Below are 25796 nucleotides of genomic sequence, written 5' to 3' on the forward strand. Positions count from 1 at the left end.
TGATACAGTGGAATTCGATTTCATATCGAATACCGTACCGAACCGAAGTTTGATTTATCGATTACCGAACCGAATTTTGAAAGTTCAGTATTTGGTATTTGGTATATACTTTCAATTACCGATTACCGAACCCGAACTTTGAAAATATCGAACCGAATACCGAACGCCCAGCCCTATCCAGTGCCAAGAATTGAAAGCTCTGATACCAAAAGTTAAGTGCTTAAAAGCTCCAAATTTTGTAACCTAAGGAGCTAAGAATAAAGAATACGATTGAACAGTTCACATAATTGATAGTGTGCAAATAAGGAAATAAGAAGAAGAGAGGAAAGAGTTTATTATCATAATCAGAATAAATGCTTCACACTTGATCCCAACATATATCCCCCTTAAACTGAATAACTGTCTATCAATTCTTTAGTTACTACTACTAACCGTATAACTAACTTGCTAACTCAAATTACTGTTATACCCCTGATATTTGTAACATTTGATCCTTGTGTCCATGTACATCAATTGACATAGAGTATGTACTTTATATAATATTGTTTTTGCCTTAGCTTTGAGTTTTTAAATTTCTATCTCCTTCATAAGTTTAGATCGTCTCTCACCAACTCGATTGACTAGTGAAATTTGGTATAAGAAAAAGAATTGACGTACCAGGATACCAGGAAATCCTTTACATTATTAGTATAGTTTAATTTATTATAGCAAGTTAATTATTTTTTTAATCAGATTATCAATTAATGTTCTATATCCTAATTTTCTTATATAATTACCTTGCACATGATCTGATTGTAAAAATACTTTTACTTTATTAGTTCATAAAACTCAATTTTTCTCCCCTCTCTTCATGTAGACAAGATGAGAATTCTCGAGGCTCTTATTGATGAAGCTCTTAATCTATCTATTCTTAATGGGGGTGTGTTTGGTATGATAGAAAATATTTTCAAATTTTCAGAAAAAGTTATTTTCGCTGATTGATTATAGAAAATTATTTTTCAAGGAAAAGATTTTTCATCAAACGAAAAAAATGACTTCTCTCACATTTCGGCAAAACTTTTTCACAATTATTTTAACTTTGAATTTATATCATTGCTTTAACCAGCACAATCAATAATATTCAAAAATTTCATCATACTATAGATCAGATTTGCTATTTTGTCAATCTTTGACGGATGTTCCTTTTTAAAGATATTTTTTACTCACTGACCAAACATTAAAATGTATTTTGTGAGAAATTACTTTCACAGTACGAAGCACGATATCATTTAAATATTCACAATTTTTCGTCTTTTTGTTTGTTTTCGTTTTACTATCCGCATTCAAGGACCCAAAACTATAGAATGATAAGATTTGACAAGGAAGTCTTCAAGAAAATAATTGGCTAGAGCCTAGAAGGAATGTGAGATTAATTTCTACTAGAAAGGTACTCCAGTGGACCTTGTCATATCAATTGCTTTGAGTGGTTATTTTGTAAGTATTCATATCAATAATTTGCGTTGACTATAGTCAACACTTCAGACCTTGGTCTTTTACGTTTGGTCCACATAGCATTATGTCATGCCCCCCTCCAAAATGTACCACTACCGCTGTCCCTACCATATATATTCCATCTCTGTCAATTATTTAACGGTATTTGATTCAATTTAGATTATTGTATATGCATAGAGAAATATAAAGAAGTTTTAAAAGACTTATTAAAGATGTCTTCCACACTTATTAGATAAGGATGCTTTTCTAAAAAAATTATTACGTTTTTTCAAAGAAATATTCACTTATTTTGGGATAAATTAAAAAAGTTTGAAAATCACTTAAAAAGAAATGAATAAAGTATTTAGCAATATCTTTTTTAAAGGTAATATCTTGGCTGGCTCCTCTCCATTTTTGACTCTCTCAACTTCCCTAAGTTCCTATTTAATGACACTTGTCCTATTTATAAATTAATGGTCTAGATTTATTTAATTAATCAATAATTTTAGTCATGGTTAATATACCTTTATTCTAGGGAAAAAAAAAACTCTCTAACTTTAGTAAGAGGTATTTTCCTCTCCAAAAATATCACTTTTAAAATAGAAAAGTTTAAAAACATTGCCTGGAAAATACAAAACAATGATTTTGATTGTTGATAAGTTTATGTGTACCACTTTCATATTTGTTCTATATTAAATGGTCAGTCATGACTTCCATCTAAATTTTTGTTAATCGGAAAAGCTATCTAACTTTTGTAAATTTTGATGCAATGATTGTTTACAGCAAAATAAGAACTCCCAAACTAGAGATGATGCTGTGAAATTTTTAAAGATTTATAAAAGAAATTTGTACAACTTTTTTTTGTTTTAAAAAAATGGTGAAACCTCCGCCAAAGAAGCAAATAGGTTACATATAAATATCTTCATCTAGGATTTTATTAAGGTTGCATGTTATTCTTTGAGCTCATTTGGTACAAGGGATAAGGATAAATAATCTCGGGATTATATTTGAGATGAATTTATTTCACGTTTGGTTAGGATAAAATGGAGTCCGGCGCCAAAATGGCACGTTTTTGGACCTAGAAGACAAAAATGGTATGTCTTTTTTTTTTTATACCAAAATGGGCTTTTCGTTGGCTATCCAACGAAATGTTAACCCCATTTAACATTTCCGTCAAATGTAAAAAAAAATAAAAAATTGTATTTCGTTACATACCTGGCGAAATACAATTTTTTTTTGTATTTCGCGAGGTTACTAGCGAAATGTAATTCATTTTTTTTATAAAAAAATCCACTTTTTCGTGTTTTTTTTTAAGTTTCCTAAAATAAAATTATGAAAATATAAATTTTTTAGGACACAAAAAAAATCAATTTTCCTGATTTATTGTTTCAAATATTTTAATTAATTTAAAAAAATCTAGTTATTCATTTATTTTCAAAAAGCGGATTTAAAAAATGAGATTCATTTTTCCTGATTCTAAAAAAACCATTTTCCAGATTTTAAAAAAAAAATTGCCAGTAATAAAATGCCATAATTTACATTTTAAAAAAAAAATAGTGTTGACTGTTAGTCAAAGGGCATAAATGAGCCAAGAAGTTGAATTGAGGGGTATTTGTAGCAAAATAGATGAATGAAGGGTATTTTTAGACCTTTTCTAATAGTTCAGGAGCATTTTTGCTATTTTCTGTTAAATTTTTAACAAAATATTTGGGAGTTGACTAAAAGCACACCACTTATGCAAACATAATGCTCCATGTAAGAGAACGTATATAGTTTTAGGTCCAAACCTAAATGTAATATACTATTTTGATCCTTTTCTCGAGTCGCGATTTAGGATATTTTAAAACCTCTTTTTTCCCATCCAATTTGAATTTTTCTCTAAATTGTTGCACAATTTTCATTCATCTTTAGTAAAAATCTAGTGATAAAAAATATATCTCAAGATGGTAATCCCGTGGTACTGATGTTCTAAATGTCAATTTCAAGGCTCGAAATTCAATTTATGAAAACCAGTTAGATGGCATTAGTGAACTTTATAAATAATAAAAAATGTCCACATTGTCACTTTCGCAAACTTGGCTTGGCGGTTTAGCCGTTCTTTTTTATCCCAACCACCATGGATCGAACCTATGCGGGTGCATGATTTAGTAAATATTAAGTATATTTTTTTGTGTATAATAAATCTTATTTTTAAAAGATCGCAACATATTCGAAATAAAGTTACGCATTAAAAATTAACACACTTAAGGAACACTTAGTGTTTTCACACAAGTTGCTAGTTGGATGGTAATGAAAATTATATGTGCTAGAGATACCTTGGGACAAATTCAACATTTATTGCAGGGACAGAGGAGCTTAATCAAGCAAATATACCTAAAACTGTTGCCAGACTGTCCGAAGGTGGAATGGAGGCATTTGGTATGTAGAAACAGTGCTAGACCTAAAGCTGTCTTCACTATGTGGCTTGATTGTCATGCAAGACTTATGACTGTTGACAGGCTACACAAATGGGGAATTCAAGTTCGCACTACTTGTGTTATGTGTTCACAAGGATTAGAGTCTAGGGATCATCTATTTGGAGAATGCAACTTTGCTCAAGACTTATGGAATGGATTGCTAATGTGCTGCAACTGGCACCTTTGACTGCTACAACATGGAGTCAGTTTTTTCACATGATTCTCCTTCAAACCAAGGGCAGATCCATAAGAGCAAGGCTGGTGAAAATGGTAGATGCAAAATTCATTCATGCAATATGGAGGGAGAGAAATTGCAGGATATTTGAAGGCAAGGCAAGAGACTTGAATAACATTGCAAGAGAAGTAGCTTGTGTTTGCAACACAAGAGTGGAGGGTGATTTGAAAGGGCTGCTGCAAAGGCTAATTTTCTGATGTACACTTTAACATTTCTGCTTATAGCTCATTTAGGATAGCTAGGCTACTGGAGTTTTTCTGTTTGAGAGTAGCGAAGCTGAGATTAGCTAAGCTATTGTTTTGTAAATATTACACTTTTGGTGATTAATGGAAAGTTCAATTACAAAAAAAAAAAAAAAAGTGTTTTTTATTCCATAAAAAGATCGCAACATCTTATTTTAATATTATTATTTTTTTGGCAACACTTAGTGTTTTGTTTTTCATATTTTGACCAACGATTAGTCGTGTGTCAAGATTCCGAAATGTCAATATTTTATATAGAACCTGATATTTTTTTCTGCGTACAATAATGTAGGCTCAATACATCAAGGATACATAGATGTTCAGATCGTCGTTTTAGGGGTTGAAAAGGTGCCCGAAGTAAGTTTTGTTTGGAAACTTTATGTTTAAGTGTTTTATTTTTAAGGTTTTGATTCAAGCGTGTTATTTTTTAATCAAGACATAACTTTATTTTGAATATAAATCTAATTCAATTAGATAAAAACATAGTTAAAAAATATAGGAGAAATAGTAGTTGTAAATTGGTGAAACTTTAAACAGTCATAACTTTGCGCTCGGATATCCGATTTATGCAAAAAAAAAAATTGATTTTGCATATTTTTTCGAGATCTAGCAATGCAAAGCCGGGCCGATTTTCTAGAAAACCTCTTTTTTCCCTTCCAATTTTATTTTTCCCCCAAATTGGCGGGAAATTTTCAGTTTTCTTTACTTATAATATGATGATGCGCAATAGACTTCAACATAAAAAATTTGGAGTAATGTAGCTATGAATGTCAATTTCACTTATGTGGTTTCAATTTTTGAAAATAAAGCTGACTAATTTTCTTGTCATATAAAGTTCTAAAATAACCTTACAAAAATATAACACTTAAACCTAAAGTTTCCAAAACTACTGCAGTAAAATACTGCTTTATAAAAAAAAAAAAATCTTAACGTAGTATTTTACTATGTTATTGGACTTAATCGCGCCGTTACAGTTTAGTTTTCGAGAAAAGGATCAAAATAGTATATTACATTTAGGTTTGGACTTAAAACTATATACGTTCTCTTACATGGAGCGTTATGTTTGCATAAGTGGTGTGCTTTTAGTCAACTCCCAAATATTTTGTTAAACATTTAACAGAAAATGGTAAAAATGCTCCTGAACTATTAGAAAAGGTCTAAATATACCCTTCATTCATCTATTTTGCTACAAATACCTCTCAATTCAACTTTTTGGCTCATTTATGCCCTTTGACTAACGTCAACACTATTTTTTTTTTTTAAATGTAAATTATGGAATTTTATTACTGGCAATTTTTTTTTTTTTTAAATCTGGAAAATGGTTTTTTTAGAATCAGGAAAAATGAATCTCATTTTTTAAATCCGCTTTTTGAAAAGAAATGAATAACTGGATTTTTTTAATTAATTAAAATATCTGAAACAATAAATCAGGAAAATTAATTTTTTTGTGTCAAAAAAAATTAATATTTTCATAATTTTATTTTAGGAAACTTAAAAAAAAACACACGACAAAGTGGATTTTTTTTTTAAAAAAAATGGAAAAAAAATGAATTACATTTCGCTAGTAACCTAGCGAAATACAAAAAAAAAATGTATTTCGCCAGGTATGTAACGAAATACTTTTTTTTTTTTTTTTTTTTTTTTACATTTGACGGAAATGTTAAATGGGGTTAACATTTCGTTGGATAGCCAACAAAAAGCCCATTTTAGTATAAAAAAAAAAGAAGACATACCATTTTTGACTTCAAGGTCCAAAAACATGCCATTTTGGCGCCGGACTCGGATAAAATGGTGGTATAACTAATCCCGAAATTAATTATTCTGGAATTGTACTGTTATTTTATCCCTGTGAAAGAGTGGAATAACTAATTCCAAGATAACTAGGATAAGTTATTCTGGGATAACTTGTTTCCAACCAAACGACGCCTTTTAGTAATAATTTTTTAGATGAAGATTTCTTACCCAAGTCAGAGACTCAGAGAGTTTTTTTTTTCCCTTATAATAAAGGTATATTAACCATGCTTAGGATTATTAATTAGTTAGATAAATCTGGACCATTAATATGTAAATAGGACAAGTGTCACAAATCTAAATAGAAATTTGAGAAAATGAAGAGAATAAGAAATGAAGAGGAGCTAAATCCAATTTCCTCACAAGCTAGCATGCACCATTATTTCAAAGAAGGTAAAACTTTGCCTACAAAATCTTAGATAGACTGGAAGAGAATACCTATTTTTTTGCCGAGGTTAAAGTTTGAGGCGTAATATCTCATTATTTTCATTGCAGTTGTCCCAACAAATTAGCCACACGTTTGGATGCTTTTTCACTTAAAATTTACTCCCTCATTCTCATATTATTTGGCCATATTATTAAAAATATATGTCTCAAATTACTTGTTCATTTATAAAATTAAGATAAAATTAATTAAATCTTTTTCATCTTATTCTTAGTATTAAATGATCTTGAAAATAGTCAATATTGATTATAATGTATTTATTGGAGAGAGATATGAATAAAATAGTAAAATAATTTTTTATTTATGATTTTTTAAGAGGGCGTGCGGAAAGTTGTCAAGTAACATGAGACAGAGGGAGTATCTCACATGACACATTTTTTTTGTCTTTCTTTTCCAACGTTTGTTCCTTTTCGTAAATGAGCAGTGCATGTTATTTTCGGTACACGTCCTCTTTCCAGCATACGTCTCGTTCACAATAAATGTGCACGTCCATTTACCTTTAGATTGGAAAATATGTTTAGTTTTTGATTAATTTATTATTCCGGCAGGACACCAATATGCATGTTTATTATTAAAAGGAAGGGGATTTTTACATAAATAAACGGTTAACTGATTATTTTTTCTAGCAGGTGTACATAGATTATACACTGGCTTTTTGTCAGTTTAAACGGTTAGGTGAATGACTATTTAAGTTAATTATTCCATTAATAATATTCGATATGTTTTTTCTTCCACATATTTCCCATGATCGTGGTGGATTGGAGATTATTTTTAATAAGCACGGTTAGACATACAAATATTTTGCTTTCTTTCAACCCTTTTTTTTTTCGTTCAAAAACTTGTTTGGTTATACATAATAGTCAATTTTTCAATCTAATTAATTTTGAGTAAAAAAATTTCTCTCTCTAAACTTTTTAACATTTTTTCAAGTGAAATACATGTCTAAATGCAACATTAATTTTTAAATACCTTTTTTTTTTTTTTTTAACTTAATGTTAGATACTATTTTTAAAATATCATCAAATTCATGTCCAAAGACGAAGCAAGCAAGAAGGCAGAAAAAAGTAAGAAGCCAAAATAGAAAATGTTGTACCATTTGAAACAACCATCATAGGGACCTTTACACACACGCACAAGTAAATGTTCTGCAATAAGTGTGAGTGTGTGAATCAACAACAGTATTAAAGTAACCTTCTATAGTGATTAAATGTCATTAATAGTATAAGAATAAATTTTATAGGCAGACATGCTTATAGTTTTATGAATATCACTGGTGATGGACAGTGGCGGAGCCAGAATTTATGCCAAGGGGGTTCAAAAATATAAAGAAACCATAAATGAAGAAGCTAAGGGGGTTCAACATCTACTATATATACATAAAAAATAATTTTTACCTTGTATATACAGTGCAATTTTTCGCCGAAGGGGGTTCGGATGAACCCCCTGGCTGCTTACTAGGTCCGCCCCTGGTGATGGAGGCCGGAGCAACGGGTAAAGTTGTCTCCATGAGATCTCTAGGTCATGAGTTCGAGCGTAGAAGCCGTCACTAATACTTACAGGATATACGTTTACATCTCATCCCTTCCCCGAACCCTGATAATACAAGATGTTTTGTGCACCGAACTATCTTTTTTTCATATAAAAATAATGTATATGTGCATATTATAAAGATTACATATTATAGAGTAAAGATGGGTCTCAATTGAAGTGTCTGCTTTTTTGGCGTTCGTTAGGTGCTTACAACTCTCTCTTTATCCAAATTTTGTCAGCTTCTTCTTCTTCCATACTCTCTTTCTTCTTTTATTTTCTTTCATCATTTTCCTTTGTTGATATTAACAAACATAAAACTTGACACTCCTTTATTTCCTTCTTAAACTGCAATTTCCATTCTTTTCCTTCCTAGGAATCTTTTTTCTTTTTCATGTTGTTGACACCCTTTTGGGGTCTCATTAAACTTTTGAATTCCTTTGGGTTCTGAGGAAAGAAAAGTCGAAGAAAACAAAGGTTGTAACATGTATAATAATTCTTTTGATAGAAGAAAGTTTTCTGACTTTGCTGCTGGAACTTGAGACTACTCATATCAGGCATTGTTACTATTTTAGGTATGTCTGTTTTCCTCTTAGCTATTTGTTCATTCTTCCTTCTTTATTTCTTTTTATAAATATAGTCTTTTGTAATATTATGTATGTAACATAATTTGAGTTATATCAGATGTCCTTTAATAACAAAGATGCATTCTACTTTTTGTTATTACAGTGTATATGTATTCTTTAGTTTTAATTTGCTTCTTCCGTATACTGAATGTCTCTGTTTCTGTTAAATTCAATTAGTGTGAAATGATTATAGGAAAAAGTAAATGATATTAGTACTTAGGACTTAATTATGAAAGTTATTTGCTCTTTCTCTGTCACCACTTTCTTTTTTTCCTCTTCCTGTATATGCCACTCATTTTCTCTCTTCTTTTTGATAATTTGTCATATTAGAATCTCCCTATCTGTTCATTCAAGAATAAGTTTCTAGCACTCTATAGTTTCAGAACTATTCAGTTCAAGATTTTAATCTTTCTGGTGCTTTTTTCTATCCCATTCTTAATATAGTACTTGTCAAATAACCAAGACTCTGAAATCAAGTGAAACATTATATACTTGAGTCACTTTAGGTGAGATAAAAATTCATTTACAGTATAATCCACAACTAAATACAAATTGACATCTTAACATAAGCCAACACCCTGTATGTATTGTTTGTGTACATATCTGCTTAGCATCTTTCATATGTCCCTTATTGAATTCCTAAGTTATCTTATTCCTTAAGTGATATCCTATTGAAGATAAATTATACAACAAACATTTGATTAGGTATACGTTGCTTTTAAGTAAAAGGGGTTTGTTATATGTTGTTGTTTACAGTATTTTTTTTATATACTCCTTTATTTACTTTATTGTTTGGTTACTGATTGCTACTTTTCTTCTTTCAGCTACTTCCAGGAATGGGCACCCATCATGTCTGTTATGAAGCTCCATATTGGATTTCTCTTCCCCTTATGAAATGACATTTTAGCCCTTCCTTAATTCAACAATGGCTAGAATACCAAATCTCCACTCCCTCCAAATTCTTGCTATTTTCTTAATATTTTTTATTTTCTTTTTCCAGCCATCTAATTCATTGTCTGTAGAGACACAAGCTCTTTTTGAATTTAAAAAACAGCTTGTTGACCCCTTGAACTTCTTGGAATCTTGGAAATATTCAGATTCCCCTTGCCAATTCTATGGAATTCAATGTGATCGTAACACAGGCCTAGTCACTGAAATTTCACTTGACAACAAGTCCCTTTCTGGTGTAATTTCCCCTTCAATTTCTGTTCTCCAAAGCCTTACTTCACTTGTGCTTCCTTCAAATTTACTATCTGGTAATCTTCCAAGTGAATTGGCAAATTGTACCAATCTCAAAGTCTTGAATGTTACTGGAAATAACATGAATGGTACCTTACCTGATTTATCCAACTTGGTTAAGTTGGAGGTGTTAGACTTGTCAATAAATTATTTTTCTGGACAATTTCCAGTTTGGTTTGGAGAGTTGACTAGTTTGGTTGCACTAGGCCTTGGTGACAATGACTATGTTGAAAGTAAACTTCCTGATTCATTTGGGAAGTTAAAGAAAGTGTATTGGCTATACTTGGCAGGTTCAAATTTGATAGGACAAATTCCAGAGTCTATTTTTGAAATGGAGGCACTAGGAACATTAGATATATCAAGAAACCAGATATCTGGGAAGTTTCCACAGTCTATAAACAAGCTGCAAAATCTCTTCAAGATTGAGCTTTATCGAAACAATTTGACTGGTGAATTGCCAATGGAACTAGCAGACCTCTCCTATCTGCAGGAAATTGATATATCCGTGAACCAGCTGCATGGGACTTTACCTAACGGGATTGGCAACTTGAAGAACTTAACAGTTCTTCAAATATTCAAGAACAATTTCTCTGGGGAAATCCCTTCAGGCTTTGGAGATTTGCAGCATCTTATTGGCCTTTCTGTGTATAGGAACAGCTTTTCTGGAGAAATTCCTGCAAATCTTGGCCGGTTTTCGCCACTGAACAGCATAGACATATCTGAGAACAAGTTTAGTGGTGCATTTCCAAAATATTTATGCCAAAATGAGAACTTGCAAAATTTGTTAGCTGTAGAAAATAGCTTCACAGGGGAGTTTCCAGATAATTATGCTTCATGCAAGCCTTTACAGAGATTGAGGGTGAGTCAGAATCAACTTTCTGGCAAAATTGCTGATGGTGTATGGGGGCTTCCAAATGTCATGATGCTAGATTTCAGTGATAACAACTTCAATGGAACTGTATCTCCTGGAATCGGCGCTGCTAATAACTTGAATCAGTTGTTATTATCAAACAACAAATTTTCAGGTGAGCTTCCAAAAGAATTTGGAAACCTCACACAGTTGGAAAGGCTATATTTGGATAACAACGACTTCTCAGGCACAGTACCATCTGAACTTGGCACATTGAAGAAAATTTCATCTTTGCATTTGGAGAAAAACTCGCTTTCCGGATCAATACCATCAGAGTTTGGGGAGTTTCCCAGGTTGGCAGACTTGAATCTTGCTTCGAATCTTCTCACAGGCAGAATTCCCAGTTCGTTGTCAATGATGGCCTCGTTGAACTCTCTGAATCTTTCGAGTAACAATCTCATTGGCTCCATTCCAAAAAACTTGGATAACCTGAAGTTGTCTTCATTGGATCTTTCAAACAACCAGCTAACAGGAGGAGTTTCTTCAGATCTTTTGACGGTGGGAGGAGAAAAAGCATTTGCAGGAAACAAGGGGCTCTGTGTTGATCAAAGCATCAGGATTACAATGAACTCAGGCTTGGGCGTTTGTAGTGGAAAGGCTGCTCAGGACAAGTTAATGAAGAGCAAACTAGTTGTGTTTTGCATTGTATTACTTTCTTTGGCTGTTCTAATGGGTGTTTTCATGCTTGTGAGTTACTGGAAGTACAAGCGCAACGCTGAAGCTGATCCAGAAGAGCGATTGGGGAAAGCAAAGGGAATGGATCCAAAATGGAAGCTTGAAAGCTTCCAACATGTGGAACTAGATGTAGATGAAATTTGTGATTTCGATGAGGACAAATTGATAGGAAGTGGAGGCACAGGAAAAGTTTATCGGTTAGATTTGAAGAGAGGTTGTGGTACAGTGGCTGTAAAGCAGCTTTGGAAAGGAAATGGGGTGAAAGTTTTGACAAGGGAAATGGACATTCTCGGCAAGATCAGGCATCGAAATATAGTTAAATTGTATGCCAGTCTGATTAAAGAAGGTTCGAATTTGTTGGTTTTCGAGTACTTGCCAAATGGTAATTTATTTGAGGCACTACACCGGGAAGTCAAGGCTGGGAAGACAGAATTAGACTGGCACCAGAGGTATAAAATTGCAGTAGGAACTGCAAAGGGAATTGCTTATTTGCACCATGATTGTTTCCCTCCTATTATTCATAGAGATATCAAGTCAACAAACATTCTACTTGATGAGGAGTACGAAGCGAAAGTTTCTGATTTTGGGGTTGCAAAAGTTTCAGAAATTTCCTCTAGAGGCTCTGAGTTCAGTTGCTTTGCAGGCACTCACGGCTATTTAGCTCCTGGTATGTTTCAAAGAGGGAAACTCAATCACTATGTTCCCACTTATTTTTATTTTCACTCTTGCATTTGCATACACACGAAAATACAAAAGTTGCTAGTTTTCTAACACCGCGTTTGTATTTGTCTTATTGACAGAGCTGGCATATACTTTCAGAGTGACAGAAAAGAGTGATGTATACAGCTTTGGAGTTGTGCTATTTGAATTAGTAACCGGAAGAAAACCAACAGAGGAAGCCTATGGAGAAGGGAAAGACTTGGTTTATTGGGCATCAACTCACCTAAGTGACAAAGGAAGTGTTCTGAAAATTCTTGATCAAAGGGTGGTTTCCGAGCTTGTCCAAGATGACATGATCAAAGTGTTGAGGGTTGCGGCTTTATGTACTAATAAGCTCCCTAATTTACGCCCCAGCATGAAAGAAATAGTCAAGATGCTTGTTGATGCTGAACCTTGAACATTTAGTTCTTCAAGCAAATGTGAGAAAAATGAGAAAGATTCTCTGTAGTTTTCTGTTTCCCTTTTACCATATAGTTTAAATTCAAACTCCATTCTAGTTATAGGTTTCTCATAATGCATATACCATGTAAAATTGTATCCCACTTTGTCTGTACAAGTTCATTTCGTAAAATGGAAAGTATATTTCTGTTAGCTGAATTGCAGGAATTCTCTTGAAAAACTCTAGAATCAGCAGCTGCACAGGGTAATTGCAGACATTTCCGTAATGATTCTCTAATTAGCCATCTCTTTGTTGAGTTTATATTTTTGACAGTTTTGTCTATTTCTATATAAGTTCATCGAATCATTACAGACGAAAAACATATTTTAAAATCTGTAGAGAAGATCTAGTATAAAATAAAACAAAATAAACCAAAACCAGTGGTTATTTTTAACTTTTTCCATTACATAAGGGAATCAGGAAAAGGGAAGGGAAAAGTGGATTGTGAGAATTTAACACCTATTTTATGGGAGACATATTTATTATGAGACTCAAAACTTCATTGTCAATATTGCTAGTTCCTCAGCAAGGCATCTTTGATTACACTCAACTCATTAACAACATCGGCAATGTCCATGCGATCTTTTGCAGATTCCACTGAACAAGCAATCCCAATCCGAAAAATCAATGAGAGGCACTCAATTGTTTTATTGGTGCTAATCAGTCTGCCCCTTTCATCATAGACAAGTATAGGATCAGAAACATCTTTCACTTGCTGAGGTACAGCTCTCTTAACAAAATCATGAAGGTTTAGACCATCCTTGAAAATCTCATCCGTTGGACTTCTTCCGGTAAATGTTTCCAACAGTAGAATTCCATAGCTATACACATCTCCATAGGTTGAAAACATATTGCTTGTAGCATATTCTGCGAGTACATGAATTACAAAACTTGATAAGTATTTCAAGTAAGTCCAAGTGAATAGAAAGATTTTGGAAACTGTGGATACTAACTAGAAACTTGCAACAGGCAGAGACGTCTTTTGACTATTTTATTTCTCTGGGTAAATAGAGCCTTCTCACAATCACATAACTTCACATACTTTACTATTTCTAGAGAATTTTATTTTTGATAATGTTTAGTTAAAAGCATAAGAAGTTAGCCAAATACATAAATTTTTACTTGCTTTAATTTCTTTACCAGCTTAGGAAACAATTCTGATTATCAAACCAAACCAAACCAAACTAAAAAAAAATTAAAACAAGACTATATGATACACCAATCCATATGATGCATATAGGATATATTAATATTCAGTAGTTTCATTTGAATGATGTTTAGAGAAGGGAGAGAACTTTCATAAATATAAAATGATTGAAGAGGGAGAAGAGTTACCAGGCGGAACATATCCTATGGTCCCACTTATATTGAGAGAGCTGGATTGGCTTAAGGAGAGCAAATGTGCAGCGTCTGGCAGAAACTTGGCCAGTCCAAAGTCACCTAAGTGAGCAACAAAATCTTCATCTAATAGCACATTATTTGGTTTGATATCGCGATGTGTCAATGGCGTGCCAGATCTAATGCAGAAGCCACATCAATTACCACATTGAGTCTCTGTAGCATGTTCAAAGTTCTAGGCTCATGACTTTCCTCACCATCTGTATCTTTTTGGTGCAACCAATTTGACACATTACCGTTAGCCATGAACTCATAAATGAGAGCCTTGAAGTCATTAGCTTGGTGATCAATGCTTGAACATGAGGTTAAAATTTTTACCAGGTTTCTGTGCTTGATATGCTTTAGTGCTTCGCACTCGGTAAGAAAGCTCTTAGAAGCTCCCCTAACTTGGAGTTTGAGTACCTTTATAGCAACATACTTTCCATTTTCCTCTAGAATGCCTTTGTAGACTGAGCTAAATGTACCCGAACCAATCATGTTTGACATAGAGAAGCCATTAGTTGCTTTGTGAAGAGTATTGTAAGTCACTCTTGGGATCATGTCCAACGATGAATTCTCTGATGAAGTAGACCTCTTTTTTCTCTTAGCACACCAGAAAAGAACAAGTCCCCCAGTCGTTGCTGCCAATAATCCTCCAATAATCAGCATTACTGTTATCAATCTATGAGATAACCTTCGTCTTCTAGACACTAATTTGTCGCTGCACTTTGGCATTTTGAACTCTGGAATACCACCACATAGCTCAGTATTCCCAACAATTGAAACAGCACTCATGTTTCTGAAAACTCCTTTCAAAGGTACCTCACCCTCCAAATCATTATAAGACAAATTTAGGAACTTCAAGGAGAAATCATCCAGAAAATTTGGGATATTCCCTACAAAGTGGTTATGAGAAAGATCCACATATTCAAGACTTCTCAAAGAACACAAGGATGAAGGAATAGCTCCCTGTAGAGCATTGTTACCAAGGTATAGCTCCGTCAAAGTAGTCAAAGTGCCAAAGCTTCTTGGTATTTCACCCGATAAATTGTTGTATGAAAGGTTCATGTATATCAAGTTTCTCAATCCATTCAAGTTTCCAGCGCCAATCTCTACAGGAAAATACCCTATCAAGTGGTTATTTGAGAGGTCAAATTCTATAAGGGAGAGCTTAAACATTTCCTTCGGTATAGGACCACCAAGGTGATTTCCATTCAGATACAAGCGCGATAAGAACTTGCAGCTTCCAAGACTTGATGGCACAGTACCTTGCAAGTTGTTTGATCCCAAATTGAGTTCAATCAACCTTGTCAAATTTCCAAGCGAATGTGGAATCTCCCCTGAAAATTTGTTGTGGTGAAGGTGTAACATACTAAGTTGCCTTAGTTGTCCAATCGACTTGGGAATCATACCAGTAAAATTATTTCTCTTCAAACTAAGTACTTGAAGGTTTTCAAGTTGTGAAATCTCTGTGGGAATGTTTCCACGGATGAGATTTCCTCCTATAGAAAACCGCAAAAGATTGGACATGTTGCCAATATATTTTGTCAGTACTCCTCCAAGATTGTTGTTTTCCAGTATTAGCTGCTCTAACCCAGTACAATTTTGCAGGGAATACATAAAATTCATATCATCCAACATTCCATTTCCAAAATGATTTTGAGAAAGTCCAAGCCAGTACAAATTCTTTTGGCTTCCAAAGGCTGGCACTTCTCCGGTGAAATTATTGGCGTCGATACCAAACTCCATAAGTGATGTGGAATTTAGTAGTGAAGCAGGCAAGTTTCCTGTCAGTTCATTTCCCACAAGGAGAAAGAACTTAATGCTTGGAAGATTGAACCCCTTATTTGATGGAAGGACCCCTTCAAGTTTATTAAAATTTAACTGAAGAGTGTCCAACGACGACAAGTTGAAAATTGACATAGGAATACCTCCAGAGAGATTATTCATGGCAAAATCAAGAAACACCAAATGTTTCAGTCCACCAAAAATATCAGGTATCCTTCCATGTAACTGATTATCTCCTAGTGAAATTGCCAACAATGAAGAATGATTTCCCAGATAAGCTGGAATTTCTCCAGTCAATTTGTTCACCTGAAGAAGCAAATTCTCAAGTTTATTCAATGATCTCAACTCCATTGGAATGCTACCACTTAGCTTGTTATTGCCTAAATGAAGAAAATCAAGATTCGAGCACCGTGATATGTTTCTTGGTATTTCACCAAGAAAGGAATTGTTTGCTAAGTTCAATGCCTGTAATCTTGAAAGCTTGCCTATTTCTCCAGGAATTTGGCCAGTGAAACTGTTATTGCTGAGCCGGAGTACCCTGAGGAAACTAAGGTTACCAACTGCAGGTGACAATGAACCAACCAATTTGCTAGATTTCAAGAGAATCCTAACGACTCGACGGTGCTTGTTGCCACAAGTTATGCCAATCCAATTGCAGAAATGGCTAGATGAATTCCAAGAAGTTGTTATGTTGAGTGGGGCGGAGATTATTGCATTTTTAAAGGAAAGAAGGGCCAAATGATCAGTATCATTTGCTGAGAGTTTTGCGCAAGACTTAGAGAGGAAATAGAAGAATAGAAGATGAAAAATTAGAGCGACTATTGTTGGAGTTTGATGCATTTTGAGATGAAGAGGATAAGAAATAACAAGATAGAAGGTGTACTTTGGAGAGCTATCTTACAGTGTTATATATAATGCATGAAAAGAGAGAGATTTCGACACTTGAAGCACAAAAAGTCAACTAAGGGTCATTATAAACAATTTCCTTTTTCAAACATATTGTTTTCAAATTTGCACAAAAGCATTTTTTTTTTCCAATTTGGGAAGTGTATAGACGATGTCAAGTCTATATTTTCCTTCTTTTTTTTTTCTTTTTTTCTTTTTTCCTTTGAGCAAAGATGTCATTGGTTGTTGTAACTTTCTTGCAACTTGGAGAATTTGTTAGAGAATGAAGGGAAAATGAAGCTCTCTGTTCTCATCTAAGAACAATTATACAAAACAGCTAATTTTAAACGCCTAAAATAAATATATCATATATATATATATATATATATATATATATATATATATATATAATACAAAAAGTGAAAAGCTCCAAAGTAAGAAGTTGAAATACTAAAAAGTCCCTCAAAAGTTTAATGACATTTTCACCCTTCAAAAAACAATAGCTCCTTCAATATTAATTACAAAAATGTAAAACTACTCCATTTAATTAAAAGTTGAGTCTCTTCCACTACCTATGAAATTATGAATGAATACACAAAATAGTAGTTAAAAGACCAAAATAATCATTAAAAGTCCCTTGAATAAAGATAACATAAGAATAATTAAGTTAATGAAAATAATAAAACAGAAAAAGTAAATCAGCAAGAAAAAAAACGTTGCAGTTGTTAATGTGAAATCTGTTCACATGATCATTTGGTAAGGCTATCTTGCCATTTGGTTTTCTTGCAAAGTTTCATGTGTTAAAGCTCAAATAAATGTAATGAATAGGATATGAAAATTATGACTTCTACAAGTCTACCTGTCTTTTTACGTTGTGAAGGATGAAAGCGTAATAAATAGCAATGATTTATTTCATGTGTTACAGAAACTCAACACATGGCTAATTAAATTCTGCTCTTTATGAACCTGTATAAGTGAATTTAGATCAATAACATCTACTAAGAATTACCATTACAAAAACTTACTCTCTTCAAATTTTACCTTTTTCCCACTTTTGAGATTCGAAATTAGTAAAGGAAATACTAATAGTTAATGGGTAATATAGGAACTTTCCTGAAAAATGCAGTAGAAGAGTAAAGTTGCAGTTTTAATGGGTAAGCCTTCATTTTGTTCTTTCTGTATGCGAGAATTCATCAAACTGTACTTGTACAAGGTTTGGTTTAGAAAATGGAAAAATAACTACAATACACCCTAATATTTGGCCGGATTATTTATAACACACTTAATCTTCATGGGAGCCTATTACCCCCAGCTATTTTTAACTAAAATAAACTTAACTCTTAAACTGAACAGTCAAATTTATGATTGAACGTGTTGTGCACACGCCGAAACGTGTACATGATACAATTTTTTTTAAAATTTATATTCTTTTCCTTATCCCCATTTTGGGTAATTATGTTTTGGTTTTCTTTTTTTATTTTCTTCCATTTTATGAAATTGAAGAAGATGATTGAAAATGGCCATTAGAGAAGATGATTTAGTTTGAAGAAGATAATTGAAATAAGAGGGAAAAAGAAGAGAGAGAGAATGAAAAGAAATAATTGCCAACAGCTTTGAATATCCTTTGTAATTCTCTTGGCATCCATGGATGCTTCAAGCCAGAGCTTTTTTGTGAGAGTGAGAATGGTTGGTATGGTGAACCTCGTCTAACTTTATCCAAAAAAAATGAAATGGAAAAACAGCAGTTTCAAAACTATAGCACTCTGAACCAAAAAAAAAAAAATCACACACAATCACAAGGCACGGAATTCCAAGTATGGTGAACCTCGTCTAACTATAGCACTGTAGCTTTTTTCCCTTTAAAAAATGGCTATTGTTTTTTGTGTATGAAATAATGCCTTTTTGGTTTTGCAAATCTTAATCCGTAAAATTTTCTTATCATTCTTAGATTAAAAAAACAAAAAAGGAATAATAATGATATTGCAATAACATAACTAGTAAAATCTCATAAAGTGAGGTCTGGGAGGGTAGACACTGCTTCCCTTACTGTCTTGTTTTACTATGATTTTGCCACTGATTATCCTATGGTTGTTTAATTTTTCTTTTTACGGTCATATTAATTATATTGCAACTAATATCTTTTTTGCAAGGTGCACATATGCAGGTACTTATTATTTTTAGTCAGATAAGCAGTACATGTAAGTGCAACTATGATTTCCGTAAATCAATTATATATATATATATATATATATATATATATATATATATATATATATCAACATTTATTAAGTATTTTATCTCAAAATAGTTATTATACCTTTGCAATGTATACTAGGAATTTGATAATGATCTGCTAGCCATCATAAAGAAGACATATGTTGTCGAATTTTCGTACAATTTCTACAAAATGTTGTTTTCATTCGGCAATAACTTCTTGATATAAATAACAGTTAAAAAATGATACTACAATTTCTTAAAGATAAGATAAGAATTTTTAGACATGAAGTATTTGCAACCATAGTCAATGTTGCAAATACTCAAATTTAACTTGTATGTCGCTGGAATATCGAAGTAGAGGAAAATTGTCAAGTTGAATGGAGTATTTGAGATGTTAGAAGACTTACATAGTGAAGTTTGAAAACATTACTTTATTTTGTTACTTTGGATTGATATTTCTTTTATGGTATCATCTTCTACTTCGGTTGAAATAGGTTTACCATTTATCAATTTGATCTTCTGTGTTCCTCCTTTAAGTTTTGTGTAATTCATTGAATGTATATTCTAATATTATTTTAAAATATTTATACTAATTAGCATGGGCACGAGAACTAGTAAATAAATAAAAAAGTCTCCTCTATAGTTTAAACTTTTAAGCAAAATAGTTCACACAAATCAATATGATATCAATGTACAGATCGCTAGATAAAGAGATGTTGATTATGCAGGATCACCTTCTGATAGATATTCTACATTTAGATATTATGCTTTAGTAGGAAGTAATTAATTTGGTGTTATGAAAGAGTAGGAAACAAAATGCACTAGTGCAGTAATAGAATATCGAGCAACGGCTGTAGCAACTTGTGAGCTAGTTTGGATCAAATAGTTACTTAGAGAATTAAAATTTGTGTGTGATAACCAAGCGGCTCTTCATATTTCATCAATTCGGCATTTCATGAGAGGACTAAGAACATTGAGATTGAGTATTGACTGTAATTTTATCAGAGAAAAGATACTTAGGAGATATTATTACAAAATTTGTGATCAAGTGATCAGCTTGCAGATAAAGATACTTCGGAGATATTATTACAAAATTTATGATCAAGTGATCAGCTTGCAGATAAAGATACTTCGGAGATATTATTACAAAATTTGTGATCAAGTGATCAGCTTGCAGATATTTTCACCAAGTCACTCACTAGTCCTCGTAACAAGATTGGTATACATGACTTATGTGCACCAGCTTGAGGAAAACCGTTAGAATATTAATATATAATGTCACACATTGGAAAAATATTATAGTATATTGGCTATAAATAGGACTTAGTGGAATAATATAGTTCACATCTTATATTCCAAATCTTTTAAAAAAAAAATTGTTTATTACATAGGGGTAGGGGAAGGGGGAAAGGGGAAGGGGATTACAACGTGAGAATTATTGGTGAAAATTCAGATAGTTAATCAACTAAACTACTAGATCCCTTCTCACATGAGTAACTAAATCGTGTGTTGTTCCATTGTTGCCATCCAAACTTTGTTGTCACAATTCACAATCTTTAACATGCACCCAAAAAGTAGAAGTAGAGATCTTACTTTAAACTTCTTAGTAATTATGTAGAATGTAGTTCCTGTAAAACTAGGAAACGTTTTCTTGCAATTCCTTTCGTAAGCTCTCTTACAACTAAAATGTGACATGACTTGAGACACTACTTTCTTCAAGGCAATTTCCTCATTATTTTATTACAGTATTTATCAGACTATACCATATTAAAAGTCATGAAATCTATTGTGGGTAGTTCACTTGGTAAACACCCCCACCTTGGTGCAAAATTGAAATCCCAATTTTCTTCTTTTTCTCTTAACTTTTAATTAAAAATTGAAACGAAAAAGATATCATGATGAGGAAGCATCATCCACTAAAACTTCACATTGAAGTGGATACATATATATATAATATATTCATGCCCCACAAGTAAAGCAGAACAATTTGTTATGAAATACATCAAAGGCTCTTCCAAAAGCTAGTACACCAGCATATCCTCAACCAGAAAATAGCTAACTGAAAGCTAGTAATTGTAGATGTTATCAGAAAATTTTAAAGCTAATGCATACAAAGTAGATCTAATTTCTTATATTCAGTCTAATAAATCTCTCAGTATGTTAACGTAGTTGTGTAAGTCTAATCTACTAGCAACATACCTTTTTTTCTTTTTAAGTTTTATCATGTTATTACACCAATTTTTCATATCCATTAATTAATAACAACAAAATAATCTAATTAAAGACTTGTGGTGGTGGGGAGTCTTTACAGTGTCGTGTGAAATCAATTCTTTCGTCAACTATTTTTATCATGTTATTACACCAATTTTTGATATCCATCTTTTATACTACTAATTTTGGAATAGCTTGACCTATAAAAAGCAAGATTTGGATATGAAATTTCAGAGTCGAGATTCTCATAATCATGTCACCCAAATGATTTTACAACTTCCCATGCCAACCCACTACCCAAGTGGCAATGGCGTAGCAGTTTCGTACTTCGTAGGCAGCTTGACTCTTTTGGGGATTTTTTTTTTTTTTTTGGTTAACGGTATGCCTCAACTATTTCAAAATCATTAGTTATTTACTATTAATATATGTGTCAGATATCTGTATTCTTTAAAAATTATATATAGGGTGTTCAAATGAGACCGGAAAATCGATCCGAACCGATAAACCGAGTCAAACCGACTTAATAAACCGAAAACCAGCTTGATTTGATTTTAAATTTTAAAAAACCGATAACATTTGGTTTAGTTTGGTGTTAAACCAAAAAAACATGAACCAAAACCAAACCGATAGATACATACATATTTAAAATATTATATTTATATATATATAAAAAATTTGGCTCATTCCAAGTCCAATATAAATTCAAATAATTAGCAAGAAAAGTGTAGCCTATTTAAGTTTAAGATAAAATAAAAAGAAATTTGCTAAAGGTAAAATAGAATTCGCCTTATTCAGTTTTACGGTTCCTTCATTTACATGCCATCTGAATTACTACTGATAAGTTAGCATTTTATCCGTAACAAATTAAGGGGAAGAAAATGGCAATTGGAATTTAAAAAGATTTAGCAGATGACTTTGTCCTTCTGTTTATCATTTTCCGTTTTAACTTCTGTGTTTTCTTCTCAATGCTTCATACACACGATGAGTCTAGATAAAAAAAATTCCTGAGGCGCTGCGTAATATCAAAAGGCTATATGTAAGGAGGTAACTAGAATCATGAAACGTAGATGTTATGTTTCTGTAATTCCTATACCCAAGCCATAGGCCTATACCTAAATAAAGTTAATGAATTAATTAAGAAGATTCTTAGATTTGAATGGATCACGGTCAAAGCTGTATTTAGTTATCATTTGATTCAAAGGTTCTTTGTATTAATACATTCTTAAAATCCGAAAAAATCGCAAAAATCGAACAAAACCGATAAAACTGACAAAACTGAAACCGATAGAATTTATACTATGATGGTTTGGTTTGGTTTGAATATTAAAAAAAAAACCGGCTTAATTGGTTTGGTTTGGTTTTAACCAAAAACCGAGTCAAACCGGACCATGAACACCCTAATTATATACATATCATTATTCTCTTCTTCATAATATTAAAAAGGCCAAAGTCATAGATGCACCCTTGAACTTGTCTTGATTTTTCATTTGGACTCCTTAACTGAAACATTGACCATTTGGACCCTCGAACAAAAGATAAATTGTGCCCTTTGAACGCCTCGTGCTAGCTGGGCACACGCATGCAGTACACTGCTTTAAACAGAGCGTGAGAGACTAATTTTTTTCTTTTTTAAAATTTTTAATCATTAAAAATTAATTTTAACAAAAACTCTATTTTAAAATCTATTTAAATAATTAAAAAAAAATTGAAAAACCCAACCCATCCTCTCTGATAGCCTACTTCATCGCCGCCACTACCGCTGCTCCACTTCAAAATCTATTTAAACAAATCTGCGATGAAAAAAATGGCACCATTTTTTTAATTATTTAAATAGATTTTGAAGCGGCGGTGAGGGTGGCGGAGGCAACAGTGGCGGCGGCGAAGTGGGCTATCGGAGAGGATGGGTTGGGTTTTTCAGATTTTTTTAAAATTATTTAAATAGATTTTAAAATTACTTTTTCTTAATTTTTTTTGTTGACATGGCTTATTTTTCTTGGTCTAATTTTCCACGTCACAGCAAGTGTACTGCACGCGTGTGCCTAGCTAGCACGAGGTGTTCAAATGACACAGTTTATCTTATGTTGGAGAGTCCAGATGGTCAACGTTTCAGTTAAGAGGTCTAAATGAAAAATCAGAACAAGTTCAGGGGTCCATCTATAACTTTGGCCTATTAAAAACCAAAAAATTACTATCAGAGGTGGATCCAACATTGAGGCAGCAAGTTCATTTAAAAGGATATGGCATAGAAACACCACTAAATTATGACAAAATTGCCAACTACATATCTAAATTATGCAAGAGTCATATTACTTCCCTGAACATATTTTTTGTATTTTTTATCCCTTTAAACTTATTTTTTGTATTATTTATCCCCTTAAACTTATGGGGTGGGGGGTGGGGGCGCGGGGTGTTGTGTATTATATTTTGGTGGATGTATTTTTCACAGAGATCATAAAGGAACAAAAAAATTCTTAACAAAACTCATGAGGAACACCAAGCTTGACTTTCCTACATAAAACCTTTCTTCTCAACTGTGGATGTTGTATACGGTAAAAATCGGATATATGTTGAAACCGATAAGACCAGAGACCGAAGGAAGAGAGGGAAGATCATCATTTGGTTTGGTTTCTCCATAGCCGAGTTGATCGTGGCCGTTGGTCCGTTTGATCGTGGCCGTTAGTCCGGGAGATCCGTTACGCGATTGCCCCGCGTCGATGCCTTTCTGCCATATTTAACTGCTAATCGTACGGGTGTCAGACCGTACGGCCCACCAAATCCAACCTAATCCATTTCAAAGTTTTTTCTTTATTTTTTAGGGCCTCATGTTGTATGAAGCCCATGGGGCAATACTATAAATAGGGGTCATTGCCCTACTTTTGAGGGGTTGGCTTCCTCATATCAAGAACATTTGTAATAGCAATAATAGAAAAATCTCTTCCTCTCAACGTCTGATTTTGGTCCGGATTATGCATTCATCTCTCAAATTTGTTCAACCAAACCATATTCATATATTGTTAGATACATAAATCTATAGCGAATCTCTGGTCATTATTACTTTCTTCATATCGTACCCATATATATATTTTTCCACTAAATAGATTGAGGCTTAACCACATATCCTATACCTACTCATAAATTTAATTGATTATCCAAATTTGGAGTAAACAGTTTGGCCCCCACCGTGGGGCTAGGATAATAGTGGTCTTTGATCTTGATTTCTATCTTACCCATCAAAATCAAAAATATCTTCTGTTCGTCTCTGAAAAAACTGACTGAATGGCTAACAGTAGACAATCTGGTCACGTCAACAACAACGAGATCGTGGCCGAAAATGAAGACAGTAGGCCATGAGGATTACCAAACCCTGTTGACCCGAACCCCGTTAACTCGAGGGAGGGCCTCAACCGGCAAAACACCGTGAACCAGGAGAATGCCGCCCAGCCGGCCACCGATCCTTTAAATACTCACAATTCAATTACTTTGTCCCGGACACAGGGCCTGAAAGAACCCGATATCCCGAATGATAATATCGACTTACGTTTAATTTTTGAAATGTTGCAGGAACAGCGGTCAGCGATTGCCGAACAAGGAATCACAATTGCCCAGTTGCAAAGCGGAAGAGATAAAACGACCCCGGAGAAGACGAAAGGTGTTAACGAGACCAAAAGGGATGAGGCACGGATGGTTGAGAGAAATGGGTCCGGAGCTGGTTCCTCCACTGAGGTCCTGAAAATGCTCTAAACTTTGGCAAAGCGGGTAGACTCAACCGAAAAGAGGGTGGAAACATACAACTCTCGAGTGGACCAAATCCCGGGGGATCCGCCTTTACTGAAAGGGCCGGATTCGAAGAGGTACATCCAAAGGCCTTTTCCTCCGAGTGCAGCTCCGAATTTAATCCCAAAGAGGATCAAAATGCCGGATATCCAGAAATATGACGGCACAACGGACCCACACGAACACGTAACCTCATACACCTGCACTATAAAAGGCAATGATATGGAGGAAGATGAAATTGAATCATTGTTGCTAAAAAAGTTCGGGGAAACTCTGTCAAAAGGAGCATTGACGTGGTATGACCATCTGCCCGAGCATTCAATTACTTCTTTCGAAATGCTCGCCGATGCCTTCATAAAAGCTCACGCTGGTGCCAAAAAGGTGCAGGCCCGTAAGGCAGATATTTTCCGTATAGCCCAAAAAGATGATGAGTTGCTGCGTGAATTTGTCAACCGATTCCAAAGGGAACGAATGGAGCTCCCTCCGGTTCCCGAGGAATGGGTCGCACAAGCTTTCACAAAGGGGCTCAACCCTCGGAGCTTCATTCAAATTAAAGGAAAACTTGCTAGAATACGAGGCTGTGACATGGGCAGATGTCCGTAACCGATACGAGTCGAAGATTCGGGTGGAGGATGAACAACTCGAGCTTCCCCCGGGGCCAATAAATTTGAACAAAAGTTTTGAGAGAGCAAGGAAAAATTACGAACCGGAGGCCAGATCGTCGAGGGAAAGGTATCGGCCATATTCCCATTCCGAGAAACCAAGCTTC

General features: G+C 33.7%; 1 protein-coding gene and 1 pseudogene across 1 annotated transcript; one reads left to right on the forward strand and one right to left on the reverse strand.

Annotated features, from left to right (window-relative positions):
- Positions 1-8334: 8334 nt before the first annotated feature.
- On the forward strand, positions 8335-12927 carry LOC132626968 (receptor protein-tyrosine kinase CEPR2-like). Its single transcript, XM_060342006.1, has 3 exons — positions 8335-8741; positions 9617-12283; positions 12417-12927. The coding sequence occupies exons 2-3, from the start codon at positions 9718-9720 to the stop codon at positions 12731-12733; spliced, it is 2883 nt and encodes a 960-aa protein (XP_060197989.1). The 5' UTR covers positions 8335-8741; positions 9617-9717; the 3' UTR covers positions 12734-12927.
- Positions 12928-13142: 215 nt separating this feature from the next.
- Positions 13143-17128, reverse strand: LOC132626967 (probable LRR receptor-like serine/threonine-protein kinase At3g47570; annotated as a pseudogene).
- Between the last annotated feature and the right edge of the window lie 8668 nt (positions 17129-25796).

The sequence above is a fragment of the Lycium barbarum genome, chromosome 2, assembly GCF_019175385.1.
Source record: "Lycium barbarum isolate Lr01 chromosome 2, ASM1917538v2, whole genome shotgun sequence".
Lineage (NCBI taxonomy): Eukaryota > Viridiplantae > Streptophyta > Magnoliopsida > Solanales > Solanaceae > Lycium > Lycium barbarum.